The sequence below is a fragment of the Diceros bicornis genome, chromosome 1 (genome assembly GCF_020826845.1).
Source record: "Diceros bicornis minor isolate mBicDic1 chromosome 1, mDicBic1.mat.cur, whole genome shotgun sequence".
In the NCBI taxonomy this organism is placed as follows: Eukaryota; Metazoa; Chordata; class Mammalia; order Perissodactyla; family Rhinocerotidae; genus Diceros; species Diceros bicornis.
The window spans coordinates 8,785,642-8,807,285 of record NC_080740.1 but is presented as its reverse complement, the minus strand read 5'-3'; the positions used below and the strand labels follow the sequence as shown (position 1 = coordinate 8,807,285).

Here is a 21,644-nt window from a genome sequence, read left to right as displayed (position 1 = left end):
GTGTCTTAGAAGGGCTTACCCCAGAGGCTGAAGTTGGGACCATTTTTATTAAAGCTATCCTTGAAACCCATTGTATGATATTTCTTTTCCTCTGATATTCTTTGATTTTGCCAAGGTTGTTGTCTTGACGTTTAATGTACCCCAGTAAAATGAATTTTATAAATAAGGTAGACAGCAAGTCATAGCATATGTGGAAGATAGCAAATTAACAGGGCTTTTAATTTTTTTCTGGATCAGATTTCTCCTCTTTGATTCTTCATCTGTTAATTTTTTTTGTAATTTTCTCTTAATTTAAAAAACTTATGAAATTTGTGCTAATGTTGAAAACCTGGAAAAGCCGGGACACAATAAAGGAAAGAAAGATAATCTAACATCACAACTCCAGTTAGTATTTTAGTGTATTTACTTTATCTTTTCCCGAGGATGTGTCCATTAGTATTTTTCCATGTTAAATTATTTAAAGACATCTTGTTCAGGGACTGCCTGCTAGTCTGTGTAATTCCTTTATCTTGTTATATTGAGGTAGCGTTTGATCTCACTGGAAACTGGCTTTAATTGTTTGCCATCAGCAAAGAGTCCTTGTGAATGAAGAGCTAGGGAAACCTGCTGTCCGGTTGTGGAATGTCGTCTTTAGACAGGGGACTGTTTGAACCCACACCTGTGCCTGCCGTAGGGTGTGTTTCTGATATTCAGAACGAGAGGCCCTTCCACTGCAGAAAGGAAGCTCTCACCATAGTTCCTGAGCTGGGTGGGGCTTTGGGGAGCTTATTAAAAGTGCGGGTTCCAGTTCAGAGTCCATAGGTCTGGGGTGGGACCTGACAGGTACCCAGTGACGCCCAGGCTGCTGGCCCGGGAACCACACTTGGAGCACTGCTGAGCTGAGGCACTTCAGAATTTGCCGAGTGCACTCCGCTTTTGCCGTGAAGCGGTCTCTGCTTTTGTTCTGCTCTGGGCTGGTCTGTTTGGGGCCTTCCTCCACTTCCTGTTTCCATCCCCTCATGCAGGCTGCTCAAGACTGCAGCTCTTCTCTGTGGTCCTGGGTTCACGCCCACATTCCCAGCAAACCTGCTCTTCTCCTCACTCCAGCACTCCAGCCAGCCCTTCAGTTGCCCCAGGTCTCCCCCTCCCACCACCACCACCAGGTCAGGTCCAGAGAGATATTTTAGTTACTTCCCACTTCATTGCTCTTCCTTCCCCGCGCCCCCCGCTTCCTGTCTGGGAGCTCAGGCCTGGTGCTGTCTGATTCCTTTCTCTCCATGGAGAGTGGGGCTCCCACTTCAGAGGTGCTGGCTGTCAGCGCTGCCCTGACCCTAACCTGGCTCCCCCTGAGGGGGGCTCCCTGAACACCAAGGCTTTGGCTCTCCCTGGGGGAAGGAAGGAGGGGCGAGACAGATCCAGAGTCTTCAAAGAAGCCCTCTCTTCAGTCCAGCATCCACTCCACCCTGTGACTCGAGAAATGCTAGGTTTGACTGAACAAATAGCAGTGATTAAGGTCTGTTTCCTGAACTGCCTGCCCTGGGGCCTGTTTACCTTGCAGCCCAACAACAGTTCATTACCGTGTGCTCAGCCTAGCCCTGTGGGCCTCTGTGTTTGGATTGACGCTGGGCTGCAGTTCTTCACAGTCTAGGGCTGATAGAAGAGCTCCATCTTGGTGATTCTAAACAGCAGAGGGAACACCACTCCCAACATGAGGAAGTGACTTGTTTCATTAAAATGAACACCCCGGGGGAAACCTCTCTTTAGACTCCCCTGCCCCACTTGGTGGCATAGCCAATGCCCTGGTGAATAAAAACTAAGAAGGTGACGGTTGGGGTGGTAGGCTCCTATATAAGAATAGTTTCATTTCTGTTGATATTTTTGATAGAAAAAATATGATTCATGGGCTCCTGCGTTTGGCCCCGGTTCCTTTTGCAAATGTATTTTTTTGTTGTTGTTGTTGAGGAGGATTCACCCTGAGCTAACAACTGTGCCAATCTTCCTCTATTTTTTTTTTTTTTTTAGTATGTGGGCCGCCAGCCCAGCATGGCCACTAACAGAGCAGTGTAGGTCAGTGCCCAGAAACTGAACCCCGGGCTGCCAAAGCGGAGCACGCTGAACTTAACCACTAGGCCACCGGGGCTGGCCCTGCAAATGTATTTTAAGAGCGCTGACAGGAAGTTTCTCAAGTTGCGGGACAGGTGTGGGGGGAGTTGCATGTGTGGGAATATTCTCGGCCAGTTGGTGCCATCGAGGCAGCCTGTGCCTGAATAAAAGCATCCTCGCAGTGCTGCTCAGGTGTTGTTCCCGCTGCATCTTGGGGACCTGGTTCAGAAGAGGGTGGGGATGCTGCGAAAATCCACTGGGCGTCTGGGCAGCGCTTCTGCTTACGTTGAAACGGGCCATTAACTGCAGCTGTTTGCTCTGGGGGACAGGTGCACATCTATTGACCCTTCCTCTTTGGGCTGGAAGTGGGGAAGGAGATGAATCTCGAGGAGAAAGGGAGACGAGAGCTGGGAGGAGGCTTCCTGAAGTTTTGGGGGACTGATGAGCGGTGAGAGGAACTGTGAGAAGCTGTTTTCTCGGCTGCAGGAGAACAGCGCAGCTGTTACTTCAGCTGCAGAGGAAGCTGTCAAACCAGGACGTTTCCTGGGGCCACAAGGTTCTCATCCAGAAAGAGGGGGTGAGGGTGACCCTGTGGGAGGGACGAGAGTCCTGCGTTTCCCCGGGGCAAACAGGAGTCTAAGCGGGTCTGGGCCTTCCCCTCGCTCCCCGCTTCCCTGCGACTGCCTCTGAGTGCTGGTGCCGTCCAGGTATGGCCGGCCGTGGCTTGTTGTCTGAAATTTCTGTTTCCAACTTATCTGTTCATTTATGTGAAAACAGGTTTGAAATGTCACCTTTTGTTGGGCATTTTGTGAATCGTAAAGAATAGGATTCTGTGAGATGCTGACTGCTGCACAATCTCAGGGAGGTGTGGTGCGCAGCTTGTTTCTTGCACAGAGCCACTGGAGCCAGAGTAACCTTGAAAGAGAGGTGTATTGTCACGGGGCAGCGGGTCAGAGGGTCTTTTGAGTAGTGGCCCCTTTCGGTGGCTTGGGGAGTGGCCAGTAGTGGACCCTGCACGGGGTTGTGTGTGGGCTGGGGGAAGAACTTTCCTGCATCTGCTTCTCAGAAGTGGGGCAGGAAGTACATCAGGGGTTGGGCATTTACCAGCCATAGCCCGAGCTGTTCAGGAGCATTCAGTTTGTGGCCACCCCAAGGCTAACTCATCATGTGCCAGCCTTTCATTTCAACTGTTGTGATGGAAACCTTTCAAAATGTGCTAGATCTTAGACACTTACTGCCTGCTTACTAGGGTCAACAGAGCATCGTTTAAAGCCTATTTACGAAGACGACTTCTAGTTATTTTGAATGTCTGTTAGTTTATGGCACTATAGATACAGAAGTGTGGGATCCAAAGGCTGAGTTGTTAGCTCGTCCCTCTTCCAGACCACTGAGTTCTTTGGACCAGTGTGTGTTTTGCTGGTTCAGGGATACCCATCACTAGATTTGTCCTTGAGCCAAATCACCTAACCTTTCTCGGCTTCAGATTTCACGTCAGGAACATGAGAGGACTGGACTGCACCAGAGGTTTTCAACCTCGGTGCTGTGACCTGTCCCAGTTTGGGTAGAATTTTTGGGATGCTGAGTTTGAGGTAAATCTGCTAGAATGTAAGCTTCATGAAGGCAGGGACTGTACTACTAGAGCAGTGCCTGCTTTCTAGTAAGCATTTGATAAATATTTGTTGTATGAATACATAAGCTCATTCTTAGTAAGCATCCATAAATACTTGTGTGGATATATAAGTGTATTTGCAGTATTGTAGTGCATCCATATGTTTTTTGCGTTGGAGTTGCACATAGAATTTCATTTCACGGGGAGAGGAGTGCGCTGTTAACCCCTAGAAACTGCTGGCCCACCTGAACTCTGAGGTCATCCCCACTTGAATTGTGTGCGGGTGAAACCAGCTCATTTCTGGTCCCCGTCCCAGAGCACACTTGGATCTAGTTGGCTCTGTGGCCTCCGTCGCCAGCCTGTGAAGCATTCTGTGGCTTGGCAGGGTTTGTGGATTGGGCTGTCGTGCAGCTCCTCTTGGAAAGGGCTTGGCAGATTTCTCCATCGCAGCATAATCTCCATGACACAATCAGGCAAATTTGGGGTTTTGTGTTTCATTAACTGCTCGTTGATAAAGCTATTATAAAGTAGAAGCAGCAGGATTTTTCCCTTCTTATTTTGATGAGAAGATTTAAACTAACTTTTAAAAATGGTTTAAACCTAATGAGCACTTTTCTTCCCATCACCCTACACTTTTCCATTTTGAATTTCAAAGTTTCATTTTCTGACACCTTTTTTTCGAGAACTTGCTTGACTTAGCCCTGTTCTGCTGCAGATGTTTGTGGTTTCAGTGGGTACAAATGAATGTTCCAACCACCTGTTTGTTCCTTAGTGGCAACAAAGGTACAAAGATGGCTTTAGCTTTCAGGGACGTGGCAAGCGCTTTTACACATGTGGAAACGTGGAACAGCTTTTCCCCAAGGCTAGGATGCTCTCCTGGGTCAGATCTCAGGAGTTTTATTTCTAAAAGTATTTTCCCACAACAGATGCATCTATCATCCATGTTAGAGCAGAAAATGAAAACATTGTTATAAATCAGTTATTAATTATTTGATCCCAACCTCCTCCCATCTTTACCTCTTTCCATATTGACTTCTGATGGACTGAGGAGAATGGACATCTCTGTGGAGGAGGGAGATGATGAGAACAGCTGGATTTTTCTGAGTACCATGTGCCAGGCTGTGTGCTAAGCACTTTCCTGAATTGTCTCTTGTAATCCTCCTAACAACCCTGTGAAGTAGGTATTTTTATTCTCGTTTTACAAATGAGGTAATTGATGCCCAGGGAGGTAAAGCATTGGTCCAAGGCCACATAACGAGGCAGTGTTCAAGCTGGGGTGTGAACCCGGACAGCCTGATTCCATAGCTCTTGTTCTTAGCCCCTAAATCAGTGGTTCTCGACGGAAGGGGGAGGGCAATTGTCTGAGATGTTTCTGATTGTCACCACTTGTGAAGGAGAGGGGCCCTTGCTACTGGCGTTTAGCGAGTAGAGGCCAAGCATGCTGCTAAAGCTCCTACAGTACACAGGACAGCCCCCACAGCCCAGAACTGTGCAGCCCCAGACGTCATGGTGCTGAGTGTAACAAACCCTGCTCTAGATGGTCTGCTCCCAGGAGTGTTTGTTTTCTGTTGAACTGTCAGAAAGAGAGAGGAGGTAGTTTACCTTTTAACCTTAAGCCTTATAGAGTCTCTCCTCCGACCTGCTAAAATATATCAATCGTGGTAATTTTTAGAAGGTATAAAAGTGGAGGGTGGTGTGGTGGAATGATTCAACGAATCCACTGCTGTCTGAGAACTGAGAACTTTATCAACATTCTATTGGTGCTGAAGGTAACCCTAACACCGTGAGAAAGAGACTCCCAGCAAGAACACTTTTGTCCAGGCCCCGTGTCACGCAGAAGCCGGTGCTGGCTTCGTGTGTGTTCGCAGCCTGTCCTTGCCCGTTTCAGGTTTGGTCCTAATGGCTGTGGGTGCTAAGTGCCATTTAAGGAAGGACGCTGACCCTCGACGGTGCTTTTCTTGGAGATGCTTTTGATGGAAACTCACATGTTCCTAGTATATTGAAACCCGTATGAGAAACCACCTGTCGGAAACTCCTTTCTGACAAACCCCCAGGGTCCTGTTGCCGTGGTTATGGGAACGGTTGTGAAAACCTTGGAGCTTTAAGGGATTCTCTGAACTCAGGAGAGAAAAACTTAAGAAACTGAGATGAAGGAAATACAAGGGAGAATTTCGGGGCAGGGCGAATATGTAGACAGCTTTCTGTTCCACTCCTTGAACTTTTTGGTAGCTGTTTAATTTTTCTCATTTCATTTTTATTTGCTTCAGATTATACCAAGTGGGAGTTAATTTATATCAATTAAACTGTAAAAAATATTACAGGAGTTAAGGAATTTTCATTTTTTTTATTGTAGTAAAAAACAGAAAATTTACCTTAACCATTTTAAAGGTACAGTACATTAGGAATGTTCTAGTTCTGTGCCTCAATTACAGTGATAGTTCACTCTGGCTGTTTTCTACCGATCACGTAGCTCAAGTAGATTTCATTTACTTGTTGGCTGATTCATTTAACAAATATTTGAGTGCTTACCACCTACGGAGTAGAACAGGAATGTTGTTTTGTTTTCTTCCAAAATAGAAACTTGTAATGTTTTTCTAATTATAAGATATGTGCTTGTTGCAATGAGTTCAGAAAATACAGAAAAGCATAGTCACTCATAATCCTACAACTCTGTTAACTGCTGTTGAGATATTGGTATTTATCCTTCTAGATGTTTTTTGTTGTTGTTATTGCTGATCTATGTCTTATGTTTTTACTCCAAATGCTATCATACTCTATACTGTTGTCTTATTAACTATTTTCAGTTAATAGAGTGTGGACATCTTTCCATGGCAGTAAGTTTTTCTGTATAATCAGTGTAATCATTTCAGTGAGTGCATTGTATTCAATAAGATGCATGTATCATAATTTCAGTGATCAGTAATCTTTCATTGAACATCCAGGTTTCCCTTCTTTCTTCTAAACAACACATAAATGGTCATTCTTTTATATATCTTGGTATTCTTGCTTAGGATAGAAACGAGGTCCCTTGTTTATTGCTGCATTGCCAGGAATTACCACTGCATATAGTAGGTATGTAGTATAATAAATATTAGTTGAGTGAGTGAATGGCCTGGTTATTTCCATAGGACTAGGAATAGGGCTTTTTATATGGGGTAGGTCTTGGTGGTGAGAGGAGGATCTTGGTGATTGGGATGGTTGAGCTGCTGGGGGCAGGGCTCTAACAGAGGTCATCCAGGTCCACTGAGGCCAGAGGTTGCCTGGCAGAGAGGAAGGGGCACAGAAGGGGTGATGCCTTTTTCACGTATTTGTTGAATGCTTACTGTACACCCAAGGCCAGGAGAGAAAAACTGCTTCCTCTTTTGCCTCCTCCTTCCTACACAGCCAGTTTCCCTTCCGTAGGAAATCGAGCTTTGGGCCAGTGTTGTCTGTCCTTTTCACTCACGTTATTCCAGCAGTAAGTCGAGCAGAATGGCAAAGAGCCTACCAGGTTTAAATCCTGGCTCTGCACTTAGCAGCTTTCTGACCTTGAGTTGCCCAACCTCTGAGCCTCAGTCTCAGCTCTGGAAGTAGGGGTGATATAATAGATAATAGTAATAGTTGTGCTTTGTAGAGAGTAGAGAGTAAGAGATTACTAAATGTTAACTCTTGTTAGCTAGTATTATTATAGATTAAGTAACCTTTTTAATAAGTTGCTCTGTGTTCTTTTGTTTGGGAGAAATCCAGTGTAGGCCCCAAATAAACCTACTTACTAGCACATGTATACTATGTGTTGAGTTTTCTGAAACACATCATTTTGTGAATTAGGGACTACCTGCGGCTATACTGGTTGTGTAGTAAGATACTCCTTTATTGAACAGAAGACTTGTATGTTCTTGTTCTCTTAGCTTTCAGGTTGCATCATTCCCTTGCATACTACCAGTAAAGGGTAGCACCTGGCACCATGGTGGCAAGAGTTGCTATTTACCCCCACCACTGACTTCTTGTTGTAGTGAAAAAAAGTTCTGTATAAGCTCAATGGGAAGCTGTTTCTGAGCTTGGAGTGAGGAGAATGAGCAGCAAAATGTTGGTTATGGGGTCCAGAATTTAAATAAATATTACTATCAAAGTAGAGTCAACTGTTCACTGCCTTGCCACTGACCACAGGTGATTCATAGGTAATCCTAAAACCTCAAAAGAGAAGAAAGGAAAGTGGGCCATGACATTGTATGAGCAGTATTATATATTCCAGAAAGATGTGGAAATCTAAATATAGTAAAGTGTAGAGAGCATTGTCTACTTTAATAAAAAATTTTGAACCCAATTTTTTGTCTTTAATGTTTTTCTTCTGTTTCCTTGATGTTATAACCCTCCAGCATGCCCAGGAACACCTGGGTTCTGCTTCTCACAGCTTCAACAAGTTCAATTTTTGAGGCACTTCCTTGCTGCTGCCCCTTCACCCCACTATTCATTAAGGAACAGTATTATAATTATTGTAGTTAACAAAAAAATCTCTCATGTCCTTCCTCAGTTCTGCTAGGGCTCCTGTATTTCCAAGTCGGGAAGAAGGACTGAATGAAGGGTGACGTCAGATCATCGGAAGATTTCTTTCCTTTTGCAGTTTGGACTTATTTAGTCACACTAAAGCCCACTTGGCTGTCCAGAGCTCTCGAGGAATGAGTCTCTCTGAATGGGTGTTTCCACGTTGCTCAGGGATTGACACTCCAAAAACTAAAGCACCGAAACTAAAAAATGAGACCCACATTTGGGATGATTCTTGGGCCAGAAGCGTCCGAGGCGCTTCTTTGCCTTCCTCAGTGGACCGGATGGAATGTGAGTTCATGTGACGCCTGGGCCAGTGTCGTGCATGTGAGTTGTCCCACTGCCGTGTGAGCGCTACCGTGCAGAACCGAGACGGTGAAGCGGTAGTGATGCTCCTGTTACTGTGGGGTGCTTGAAGAGCTTCGGCTGCCTCACTTTTTAGTTCTCTTTCTGATTGATTTCTCTCTCTTTTTCTGGCTTTGGGGTTAACTCAGTGTGCTTGCCTATCGCAGTTTTTTTCAACATCTAAGAATTTGTGGAGGGTGGGGACGTCCGATCACCTCCTGCAGGGGTGACAAGACTGCGGCCTGGATGCCACCATGCCTCTGGCAGATACTACTCATTGATCGTTGCCTTTTCCCTGCTGAGACATTCAGCCTTAGAACCCGCCCCAACACGGCATTCCAGGCTGCCGCTGCCCGTGAGCTGAATGAGCTGAAAGCGAGATGAGACCTATTTACCTATCTCCTCTCATCTACCTGGGCTCCTTCAGTTTACAAGGGAGGAAAACCGAGACCAGAGCCGCACAGACTTGGAGTCCAGGCCCTCTGGTTCTCAGACCTGTACTCTTCCCACCACTGTCCCTCCTAGTCGCTGTGGGCTTAAGCAAGCCTGGAGGAACTGTGAAAAGAAGACTCGAGGGAGGGAGAGAGGGACTCTTATGAGTAAGATTCATGGGGTGTGCGTGTGCGTGCGCGCGTGTGTGCATGCGCTCTCTCATTCTGTAACATGTATTTGGCTTTCTTCCTAATTCTTGCTGTTTCCTGTTGATGTTGTTGCCGGCTGGGAATTCTAGGTAATAAAAGAATTGTGCTTTCTAATTTAACAAAAGAAGAACCCGGAAGTTACTACCAGTCCTAGCTCACGTTTCTGTGATCATTTCTTCACATGCTGAGGATCAGTCGTTAGAAGAGCTGTCTGTGCCCAAGGCCAGTGGGGAGGACAGGGAGAGAGACTGGTATTTTATTTAGTGTGTGTGTGTGTGTGTATGTGGTCCTTAGGAGAAGAGCAGTAGGAGAAGAGCAGTAATGCTTCGGGGGAGTCCCAGCTCCAGGTAGCAGCTGGCTGACCCTTTTCCTTTAGACTCTGCCCTGGGAGGACAAAGCACCTTCTATTTAGAAAAGCCTTTGCTATTCATACTTTGCTTTTTCAAAAGAAGTTAGAGGGTGTGCAGGGCTCTTTGAAAGTTTTCTTTTTCGGTATGTTTTGGGGAAGGGAAGGTTCTTCAGAAAGAAAAAAAGCACATAAGTCAATGCCATATTTGCAAATGCTTTTATATCAATGTCTTCAAACTTAGTTTCTTTTCTTAAATAGTCAGTTTTCTTTTCTTTTTTTTAGTCATAAGAGTCATACATGCACATGGTAACCTAAACAGGAGGGCAGAAGGGTGAGAAGTAGGTGTCTTTTTTTTTGTCTCCACATCTAGGCCCACTCTACAAGTAATCAGTGTTAGTGGTCTTCGTGTATGCACACGTACGCCCCACATACAGAGATGCACAAATATAAAATATTGGCATAGACTGTGTTGGTTTGCTGGGGCTGTCATAACAAAATACCACAGACTGGGTGGCTTAAACAACAGAAATTCAATTTCTCGCATTTCTGGAGACTGGAAGTCCGAGATCGAGGAGTCAGAAGGATTGGTCGCTTTTGAGGCCTCTCTCCTTGGCTTGTTGATGGCCATCTTCTCCCTGTGTCTTCACGTGGTCTTCTTTCTGTGTGTGTCTGTGTCCCAATCTCCTCACCTTACAAGGACACCAATCATATTGGATTAGGGCCCAACCCAGTGACCTTATTTAATGTTAATTACCTCTTTAAGGACCATATTTCCAAATACAATCACAGTCTATGGTTAGGGAGTTTTCAGGAGGTTAGGACTTCAACATATGAATTTTGGGAGGTGGGAGGGGGGACAAATCAGCCCGTAACACTGACTTATTTTTTTTTTTTTTAACTATATCCTGTTATATGGATAGTCCATAATTCATTTATCCAATCCCTGTGTAGCTGGAGAATAAGACTGTTTCCATGATTTTAATGAACAACCTTAAACTTTATTTATTTATTTTTCCCCCCAAAGCCCCAGTAGATAGTTGTATGTCATAGTTGCACACCCTTCTAGTTGCTGTATGTGGGACTCGGCCTCAGCATGGCCAGAGAAGTGGTGCGTCGGTGCGTGCCCGGGATCCGAACCCGGGCTGCCAGCAGTGGAGTGCGCACACTTAACCGCTAAGCCACGGGGCTGGCCCTAATGAACAACCTTATACCTAAATCTCTGTGCCCTTGTGCAAGTGTACCTGCAGGGTGAACTTCTAGAATTGCAAGCATTGCCCTCTAAAGAGATTGTCTTGGGTTCCTCTAGAATGTGTAATAATTTCTTATTATTATAAGGAAAAGGAGAGTGTGCGGTATCTACAAATTAAAGCCTTAATACTCTGTGATATAATGCTGGTGTGAGAAATTCAGGGTGCAACACATGACTTGTGCACTTGGCCGCGTGGAGTGGATTGCCAGCCCTTTCATTTGAGGAGTGTTGCGATTATGACTTTACAATATATTATTCATTCAGCATCCATTTATTCATATGTTGTTTTTTTTTTAATAGACTATTTTTTAGAGCAGTTTTAGGTTCACAGCGAAAATGAGAGGAAGGTACAGAGATTTCTCATATACTCCCTGCCCCTGCACATGCACAGCCTCCCCCATTATCCACACTCCCCAGCAGAGTGGTACATTTGTTACAATCGATGAAGCTGCATTGACACATCATTATCATCCAAAGTCCGTAGTTTAATAGGATTCACTCTTGGTGTTGTACATCTTACATTTATTTGTTTTTTATATCCTGATTTATTCAGTAAAAGCTTTAGGTCCTTTGGAGCCAGGGGTAACAAGACAAAGGCAATTCCGCAAGCTTGTGACAGCCCTGGAAGTTAGGCTGACCAGGAGTTGATTTTTCTAGTTTTGAAGGTGAAGATCCGGAGTGACATGCTCAGAGTAATAAAGCCGTAAGTGGCAGGGCTGGATGTAAACCCATTTTATTCTAAATTATTCCCTTCCAGAAAGAAACAGCAAGTCAAGAGGACTATGAGATTTTCCTTGAGGGCTAACGTAACATTTCTTTGGATGCTGGTTTGAATTTTCAGTTGGTGTATATATCAATGTTTAGTTTAAGGTAATGCACTTGTACCGTTGGTTATTGGCGTAGTTTGCTTTGATAAAGAACTTTTAGGCTAGTAGAGACCGGCTATTGGATTCTAATATTGGGCATGTGTGTATGTATATATACACATATATATGTATATATACACACACGCATATGTTTTTTAATACCATAGCAGTAAGTAAAGTGAAAAATAAGGAAAGTTTAAAAAATCAGATCCATACAATGATACATGACTTTAATGATAGAATAGGATTGAACCAGTATGGTTTTCTTTTCACATTTTCCATAATCACATCCCTCTGTCACTATTTGTCTTCTTTAAATGACCAATTAGTCTCACATTATGAATGTATCTGTTCATTTTCCCCTCTGTGGAGACAGTTAAGTTTAAATGTTGATTCTGCTGTGGGAAAGTTCTATCATGGGAAACATCAACTTCTTCTAAAATATTTATTTTTCCAAATAGGATAAATATTTTGTTTATCACGTTTGAATTTCAAATGTAATAAGACTGGTTATCTAAGACTGTAGAGCTTAAAGAGTTGGCAACCAGTGAAAGAGGAGGCAGTTGGGAAGGAGTTTGGGAGGCAGAGGAGGAGGGATGCAGGGCCCAGAGAAAAGCCAGCTGAGCTAGTGGGGAGCCGGTGGAGAGAGAGGGAGAGAGGTGTAACGGAAGGTGGGCCTATAACACCACACATACATAGTGTTAGGATCCCACTTGTGTGATCTGTTAGCTTAGCCTCATAGAATAGCTTATCTTACAAAGCAGTGGCCTAGTCATATGAGGCAAGATGAGTCTGTGGAAGATGGCTTGGAAAACTGAAAGTAAGATGGAGAGAGTATGTTTGCAAAAATTTTAAGTAATGAAATAGTACAGAGTGTCAAAGGACTCAAACAATAGCAGTTTCATGATGTAGGTGAAATAACTTGGGAAATGTCTATGTTTCGAACATCTGTCATACCACCATTATGATTGCAACCTGTTGTCTTATACCTGTATACCCAGGATCTCTTCTCATTATAGGTGATGTTTATAGTGTGACCTTCTAATTGATGCTTGCTTTGAAGCCATGCAAAGTCCTGAACTTCCTTCCAAATCGTTATCAAGAGATTGAATTTTTAGATGTTAGGTTTTATATAGAGTATAGAGTTAATGCATGTAGATTTGGTTGTTTGCAGTTTACGGTAATCTCTTTTGTAGAATACCCTATTTGCTAAACAGAAATCCCTCCTTAACACCATGTGTGTCTGATTAGATTGTCCAAGAGACCAGAGCATAAGCATAAGTACTGTTACCATCCTCACGTTACTAAACGAGGAGTCTGAGTCTTAAAAGGGTAAATAACTTGCCCAGGGTTCATAACTAATAGGGGGCAGAGCCAGGCCTGAAACCCAGGCAGGCTGACTTTGAGCCTGAGCTTTTAACAGCACTGTATTCTATTGCCTTACGCTGTCCTAAAGATCTAGTTTCCTTTTAGGGCAGTGAAAACACTCCGTAGGATATTATAGTGATGAATATATGTCATTATACATTTTTCCAAACCCATTGAATATACAGCAGCAAATGTGAACCCTTAGGTCAAACCATGGAATTTTACGTGCCAATAAAAGGGTAAAACCATGGATTATGATGTGTCAGTGTAGGTTCATCCTTGGTAAAAGAAAAAATGTACCATTCTGGTGAATGATATTGATAATGGGGGAGACTACGCATGTGTAGGAGTAGAAGGTATATGGGAAATCTCTGTGCCTTTTCGATTTTATTGTAAACCTAAAACTACTCTAAAAAAGTAAAGTCTTAAAAAAAAAATTAACAACAGACCCAAATTTGAAAACTTAATCCCTATTTTATTTAATATTCCCAAGTTATGTCCAGTTGCATTGACCAATAAAGCCCAATCATGCCCCACTCATTAGCCTAAAAGCTTACCATTATGACGCTCTGGTCAACAGTGCATCTCAGGAGGCGCCTGTTCCCCTTGAGCTTCATTTACACACTCCCATCGTCTCCCACAAAGGTGGATGGATGTGACCATACATAGCCTTTCCCATCCCACATGTCCCCATGTGTTCGTACAATTCATTCTTAGGCTCAGGGATTTTGACAGGTCCCTTTCTTGGGCCCAACTTCTTGTTTTTCACGTTTTTCTCGCCTCATTTTGTCCTTTTTCTAGTTCTCGGCTTTTTCTCTTGTTCTTCACCGATCCCAGAAATCTTTGTCTAAGAGAAATGATTACAGTGCTTCAGGTGAGCTGTGCCTTTTCTGTTTGATTATTGGGCATCTCCCAAGCTGTAATGCTTATCATTAAAGACAATATCAGACCAGTTCTGGTGAAAGCTTGTTCACACACTAAACTGTTCCTGCATGTTTTATGGGCAGGATGCCTCGAAGAATGGTAGCTTTGAAAGGTCAACCTGCAGCAGAGGTCTGGGATTAATAGGTTTGTAAAGTAGTGGCTTTAAGAGGATGTTCTGTGTTCCTTTTCTAGTTGGCCTGCTGCTGTGGGTCTGCTGGCTGCACCCTGTGCTGCGGCTGCTGCCCCAAGTTCCGACAGTCCCGGAGCACCCGCTTCATGTACGCGCTTTACTTCATTCTCGTCGCCCTCCTCTGCTGCCTCATGATGTCAAAAACCATGCCTAAGGAGATGAAAGAGCACGTGAGTGGGCGTCTTTTCAACTTTTCCTGCTTCTGATGGTTGATGAGGGTGTGGGGGAAGCATGCAGTTTGGAGGATGGGGCCCACCCACCGCAGTGTGGTTTTGGGTACACTCGCTCGCTCTCAACCTTGCTGAAGCCTCTTCAGTGCCTTCTTGCCAAGCGGGTGAACTGTGCAATGTCTTGATCTTGAGTAGTGGTACAGGTGCAGTCTGATGCTTTTGGTGGAGAATGCTTATTTCAGAGGATTGTGTGTTTTGTCTTAGCCTTGTTTATAGCTGTTCCTGACTGGATATGTACAGGTAGCCTTGTCTTGTAGCCTTTTGTACTTTTCCCTTGTCATGAGGATGGCTGCCAGTCTCTCAAGTAGCAGCTGTTATAAACACTTAATTTGGCCTCTATGGGAAGTATGATAAAGCTTAGGTAATCCCACAGAGAATGAGGAGTGGGCTCTGGGGCGATTTTTACTTTTCTGGGCATGTCTCTTGTAGGGTGGGTGTCTCCAAGGATAAGGGATGGATTTTCAGCCATTTCTTGGGCAATGTATACAGAAGGAGGCCTGGTATGTGATGCTGGTGGAGACACATAGAGGACCCTTTTCTGGAATTTCCCTCTTTTCCCCATAGTTGGCCTCTTGATCAGCCAGATTACCGGGCGGGGTGGGGGGGGATGCGTTGGGGTTTTTGAGGGGGCCCAATAAATAATACCATCCTTTCCTCCCCAGGTTCTGAGCAAATTGACAAAAAAGGCTACCATGTCAGCAGGTAGATGCCAAACATCACCTTTATCCCTCATAAAGCTGATGTGAGACAGTATAGCTCATGTCTGCAGGGAAGTGGGCTTCCTACTACTGAACCCCAAAGTGAGCCAGACTCACCTACTTGGGGACCCCACCCGTGCACCAGCCTCGCTGGGCTGGGCCAGACTTCCTCTGCAGGGGCACAGTGTGTTGGGAAGAGCAGCAGGCGTGTTCCTTGGAGGCCACTCTCATCTGAGGGAAAGGGGGAGAGGAAAGCCTAGCCATCCAAACCCCATTTGCCTTACAGACGGAGGGAAAGGGGGAGAGGAAAGCCTAGCCATGCAAACCGCATTTGCCTTACAGACTGACCGCAGAGCACTGCGGAGTGAGGAGGGGGAGAGAGGCCAGGGCAGCGCTCTGATGGACCCCCCTACAGTGGAGATGGCATCGCCAGGAGCAACTCCCCAGGAAGTATTTGTTCTCCTGACCTTAGGCTGAAACTACAGATGACTTCATATACACTCAAGGGCTTCAAAACAATCATTTTCTTAAAAGCACTTGATATATTCCCATCCATTAGTTAGAATAGGCCCTTAGAAGTTTTCTGTTGGGTAATGCAATTTTATGATTGTGGTTGTACGGTCTGGAATGTGGTAGAACTACTGTCAGACTTGTGAAATTTAGATTCTCCTCTGATTGCTTTAAACATTGGCTCTCAACTCAGTAAGGCACCATAGTCGGAGGAGCTATGGGGCATTCAGACTTGGGAGAAATGGAGCTTATAATCCAGAAGACAAGGTCCAAAGTCTTCTGAGGCATAAAACAAGGTGGAAATTCGTAAGTGCCGTATGAGAGGATGCATGAAGTGCTGTGGAAGTTTGGAGGCAAGGAGACCAAGAATGGAGGCTGCCTCATTAGTCTCTACCAGGTTTCACTCAGTCTCGGTGGTGATTGCCTCCCATTCTCTTCCTCTTATGATGGTTTCATTTGTGTGTTTGTGGCAAGAAGTTTGAGAGGAGGATTACCGAAAGGGTAGGTTTTGACTCTTATTCTGTAGGTCCACTTAATCTCCCATTTACTCCCTTTGTTTTTCAGGTAACTTAATGTTTTCTGTTTTAAATTCAGCTAGCGTTAGCTTGAGGATCCACTGTGGTACTGTGGTAGCAACTCCCAGTGGGTACTGGATGTCTCTGCTGCGATCCCAGCTCTTCAGAAGTTTTCAGTCTCAGTAGAATTAAGCTTTGGATCCAAGAGACAAAATCTGAAACTGTACGAATATATAGTATCTCTCAGTGGTGAGCCCATCGGAGACATTATTACTGGAGGCAGAGATAATCTGGGAGCCACAGCTCTATATTTTAGGATATGACTTTCATAATAATAATTTTAACATTTGATTACCATTCAAGTCACCTGCCCCATGAAACGGTCCCTAACAACTCCAGTCAGTATCTCTGCTTTCTGGCTGTTCATAGAACATTTGAGAAACAGAAGATGTGCACTGGTGTTGCTGGGGGAACACCATGTTCCCCTTCATGGAAGAAGTGACTTGCTTAATAATAATAAGTATTTTAACTGCTAGTATTTATTGGGTGATCCCACGTGCTGGGTTTTACTCTGAGCATTTTACCTGTATCTTCTCACTTTACCACTTCTGTACGCACGTGAGCAGTAGGTACCGTCATTATCCCTGCTCTGCAGATGAGGAAACGGAGGCATTGAGTCATTTAAGTACCTTGCCCGAAGTCTGCAGCTCTAAGTGGTAGAGTTGGGATTTGAACCCAGGCTGAATGTGTTCTTAGCTGCTAGGCTGCGTATGTAGAGAGAAGAAGAAGGACAAGGCACGCGTTGAAGGACAGAGATGTGAGTAGGTCAAATGACCAAATCTTGCATGAATTTCAGTGCTAGGTGAGGCATTTGATCACGGTCTGATGGCAAATGGGCAGCTCTTATAGATTCTTGGTGGGAGGTTCTAATGGAAACACAGAGGTATTTAGGGAGGTGAGCCCTGCAGTGGTGTGTGTGCAGTGTGATTTGGGGTCAGAGCAGAAGGAGGGAGGGCTAAGTCCGACGCCTCCCAGAGGCTCCTATAAATGTCTTGAGGCCTGTCCCCTGAATGTACTGATTTAAAAATGGTTTGGCTGGGCTTCCTGCGTGGGGAATGAGGTCCCTGTGGGCGAGACCAATCCTTTTGCATCTTTAGGGCCTCACAGGTCCAGCCTGCTAGTCACAAAGTCAGCTTGTTTTGTGGCCTATAGAATGGAGGCTGACCTCATCCTCAGGCAGTGCTTGAGGGTGGGCGTTGAAAGGTCCCTTGTGGGGACGCACACTGGGCTTCTGCTGCAAACCTCGCCCTCTCTTTGTTGGCCTGTGGAAATGTCTGAGGATGTGACGGGAAGAGGAGAAGGCATGTATGCTTCTAATAGCCCAGATGGGAATGTGGAATTGCCTCCCACCCAGCGTTCTCGCCTCTGTGCGCAGTGGACGGGGCTCCGTCCAAGGCCACATGGCCTCTGGTGTGTGGGTTAAGGACACGAGGGCAGCCCCTTTTCAGTTTTTCCTTGGTTTCAGAATACAGCCTGTGTTTAAGTTTGAGAGAGAACTGCGAGGAGATGCTGGGCCAACCTTCGTCTTGTTTGTTTTCACTAGGGAAACTCCTCTTTCCCATGAGAACTTTGGCTCAGAGAAAGTTCTACTGTGCTGGCTGAATAGGGCGTGATTTCTGTTTTCTCCTGGAGCGTTTTTCCCATCTCAAAACTTGGGAGCCATTTGATTGCAGGTTGTTCTTGTCAATAATCGTGTTATTCAAACAGGTGCAGTCTTGAGATATCTGATGCCTGGGGGATTAAAAATCTACATTTTAGAATGTAGAATGCCAAAAAAAAAAAGTAAAAATGGGTGAGAGATTTAACCCTGCACCACTAAATCAAGATGTAACTTCTGTGTTTGGAGGCAGACGATGACACTTGGAGTGTGGGTGCACTGGGAAGCTACGTGGGCATTTTGGGAGGGAGGAGAAAAGAAGATTCTTTCTTGCATTGGAGAAGGGAGGACAGGTGACCTATGTGGCCCTCAGGCATTCTTCCCTGTGAGCTCAGTGCCAGGCCAAGGTAGGAAGAGCCTGAAATGTTCCTAACCTGAAGCATCTTAGGTCCATTCTCTTTGTCCATGTCCCATTGGTCCCAGGGCTGCTCGGATTCATGGAGCTGGGTAGTAGGTAGTGCCTGAGATGGCTGGAACTTTGCATTTTATTTTTTCAGAACCAAAACACATCTTCCACATCGCAGGAGACTGGTTTTGTTGTGGTGTTGTTATATGTTTCTTTTTAAATGTACTAATTGTTGACAACTAGTCAGTTTTTTTTTTTTTGAGGAAGATCAGCCCTGAGCTAACATCCATGCTAATCCTCCTCTTTTTGCTGAGGAAGACTGGCCCTGAGCTAACATCTATTGCCAATCCTCCTCCATTTTTTTTTTTTTCCTTTTTCTCCCCAAAGCCCCAGCAGATAGTTGTATGTCATAGTTGCACATCCTTCTAGCTGCTGTATGTGGGACGCTGCCTCAGTGTGGCCGGACAAGTGGTGTGTCGGTGCGCGCCCGGGATCCGGGCTGCCAGTAGCGGAGCGCGCGCGCTTAACCGCTAAGCCATGGGGGCCGGCCCCGTTGTATGTTTCTTTTAAATTTAAATTTTGAGGGCCGGCCCCGTTATATGTTTCTTTTAAATTTAAATTTTGAGGGCCGGCCCTGTTATATGTTTCTTTTAAATTTAAATTTTGAGGGCCGGCCCCGTGGCTTAGCAGTTAAGTGCGCGGCTCTGCTAGTGGCTTAGCAGTTAAGTGCGCGGCTCTGCTACTGGCGGCCCGGGTTCGGATCCCGGGCGCGCACCTACGCACCACTTGTCCGGCCATGCTGAGGCGGCGTCCCACATACAGCAGCTAGAAGGATGTGCAACTATGACATACAACTATCTGCTGGGGCTTTGGGGGATAAAAAGGAGGAGGATTGGCAATAGATGTTAGCTCAGGGCCAGTCTTCCTCAGCAAAAAGAGGAGGATTAGCATGGATGTTAGCTTAGGGCTGATCTTCCTCACAAAAAAAATAAAAAATAAATTTAAATTTTGAAGTATTATTTCTTGTATTGAGAGGAGAGGCAACTAAGAGGTTTATTTTGATAGTCTTTTATTGTTCCTTCATTTGTTTTGGAAGGCATTATATTTTGTTTGTAATCTTACTTGATCTCTTTTGGGAACATGTTTTACTTTACATGTTATTTTCTGCTGCTGGGTTTGGGTCAGTTTTCCTCTGAGTGAGTGCTGGTGTGGAAACTGTATCCTCCTATGATTGGTTACTCTTGCCCTGGATGAAAAGGATGATGTTGCAGGGTAGAGTGGGCTTCAGAGGAACACTAGACAAAATCTAACGGGATCCGGACATGAAGGGGGCTCAGAGCTGCAGTTTCCTCAGTGTCATAAAAGCAGCTCCTGAATTCCATCCTCTCCCTGGACTTGATGAAAGTCAGCTGGTATGAGGTTTAGAGCCCTGGCCCCCCAGCCCCACCCATTAGCCAGTGCCACACCCAGAGATTTCAGGAGAGCCTGGGAATGTAGCCTCGGAGTTGTAAATTGGCCTACAGGCTCTTGTTTGGCCAGCAGATATATGTATATATATATTTTTAAATTTAAATTTGGCTGCCTGTGGAAGGACTAGCATGCTGTAGCTCACCGCAGGCCTCATCACTGGATGTTGACTTTCATTGTGTCTGACACCCTTACTCTTTCTTCTGGCCCCCGAAGAATTTGAATTTGCAACTCCTGAAATAGCTTAAATCCTTTGAGTTCACAGGTTTCTGAAAAGGCTGTAAATGTCAAAATGGACAGGGGAGGGCTGGCCCCGTGGCTTAGCGGTTAAGTGCGTGTGCTCCGCTGCTGGCGGCCCGGGTTCGGATCCCGGGCGCGCACCCACGCACCACTTCTCCGGCCATGCTGAGGCTGCGTCCCACATACAGCAACTAGAAGGATGTGCAGCTATGGCATACAACTATCTACTGGGGCTTTGGGGGAAAAAATAAATAAATAAAATTATTAAAAAAAAAAAAATGGACAGGGGAGCCCTCTGACCCCCACCCATTATGGTGGGCAACATGGAAGTTGCTGAGTGTGCCAGAGTGGTCTGTGCAAATCTACATGCATAGCCCCAGGCTGGTGCCTCAGAAGCCCTTCTACACCATAACTAGTCTACCCCTTTAGACGCTGGTGTCTGGCATTTTTATCCAAGTAACTATTTAGAAGTTGTCCTGATCACTTTGGTCCATTGACCACTCAATTTCAGGACTAATGTGGGCTGGAGGTGGGACACTGAATTAGATCTAAACCAGTTCCTTCTTCCCTGAGTTAAATTCATCACCTACCCCACCCACCCCACCCCCTTTTAAAATCTTAAGTACATATTCTAATCACAGTTTCTACATTTATCATGAAGTCCAAAATTTGCCAGGGAAGGGAAAAAGGGATGTATGTTGAGGCTGCTAACTGTGGATTTAGGCCCTTTGAACAAAGGTAGCGGGATGGGCTTAAAGGATTTTTCTCTATTTATTCAGAAAATCCAGTCTCTCACAACACATTCCCTAGAAGTGATACATAAACTTTTTTTGGTCTGTATTTCTCAGTCTTTTTCACTGTTCATTATTGTCTTCATCAGAAGGAGAAAGGAGAAGGAGATTCAGAAATGGGAAATTCGTGTGTATTAGCAGTATTAATCTAAGATTATGTGGAAGTAGATGAAAGTGAAATAGCTGAAGAAGGATTATTTGTAGCCAGTCTAGTCCTAAGGCCACATCCACGTCTTGTCACCCATCGCCTAGACCTGAAGTCGTCTCCTCTTCACCGGAGCCTTCAACACTGCCCCCTGCCCTTCTCATGCGCCTGCTTTCCCGTTTCTGGCTATGGTTATTCTCCCTGTATATCTGCTACTTAGGGCACACTTTTCTCAGGACAGGGCTGGGGACCCTGACAGATCCTTTCCCCCCTTTTTTCTAGATCCAGTGCTAACCACATACTCTCCCCAGACAGGTTATAAAACCACTGGGTTTCCACTGTGCGTCCCAGTCATCTTGATTCAGCCGCGCCAGGCTCCCTGATGTCACATGCCCGTGGCCTCATCTGGACTTGGATTGTTCCTGAGCGCCCCCAGCTTCACATATTCCCTTCCCTCAGACTTCTATCTCCAGATAACCAATCCCATGGTGACCCGAGGGTGCTGTTTGCTACTTGTCTTCTTCCCAGGTGATGCCTCATTTCCGAATTCTGGGGTCACCCTAGTTAGTGACAAAGATGAATACAGAAGCTACTTCCCTCAGAAACAACTTAGATTTCTAAAGACTGTTATAATAAGAGCATCCTTCAGTCAGTCACAATGACATTCAGCTGCACTCTGGTGGTTCCTGGAGTTGACAGAGCTTTGATCCGATATGTTTGAGGCCCTGAAATTTGGTAGCTGAGCTACTTCACTTTCTATTTTTAACCTGCACTATTAAGAGGAATGTGAAGGCACTAGAGTGTTTGTGGGAAAGCCCGCGCTGTGCTAGTGACAGGGGCA

At 45.1% G+C, this 21,644-nt stretch overlaps 1 protein-coding gene across 1 annotated transcript in view; it reads left to right on the top strand.

Moving 5' to 3' along the window:
- SERINC5 (serine incorporator 5) overlaps positions 1-21,644 on the top strand; it is a 90,319-nt gene that overhangs the window by 26,235 nt on the left and 42,440 nt on the right. Inside the window, exon 2 of the mRNA XM_058569482.1 lies at positions 14,147-14,314. Coding sequence (XP_058425465.1) covers positions 14,147-14,314 — 168 coding nt within the window. The remainder of the gene's footprint in view (positions 1-14,146; positions 14,315-21,644) is intronic.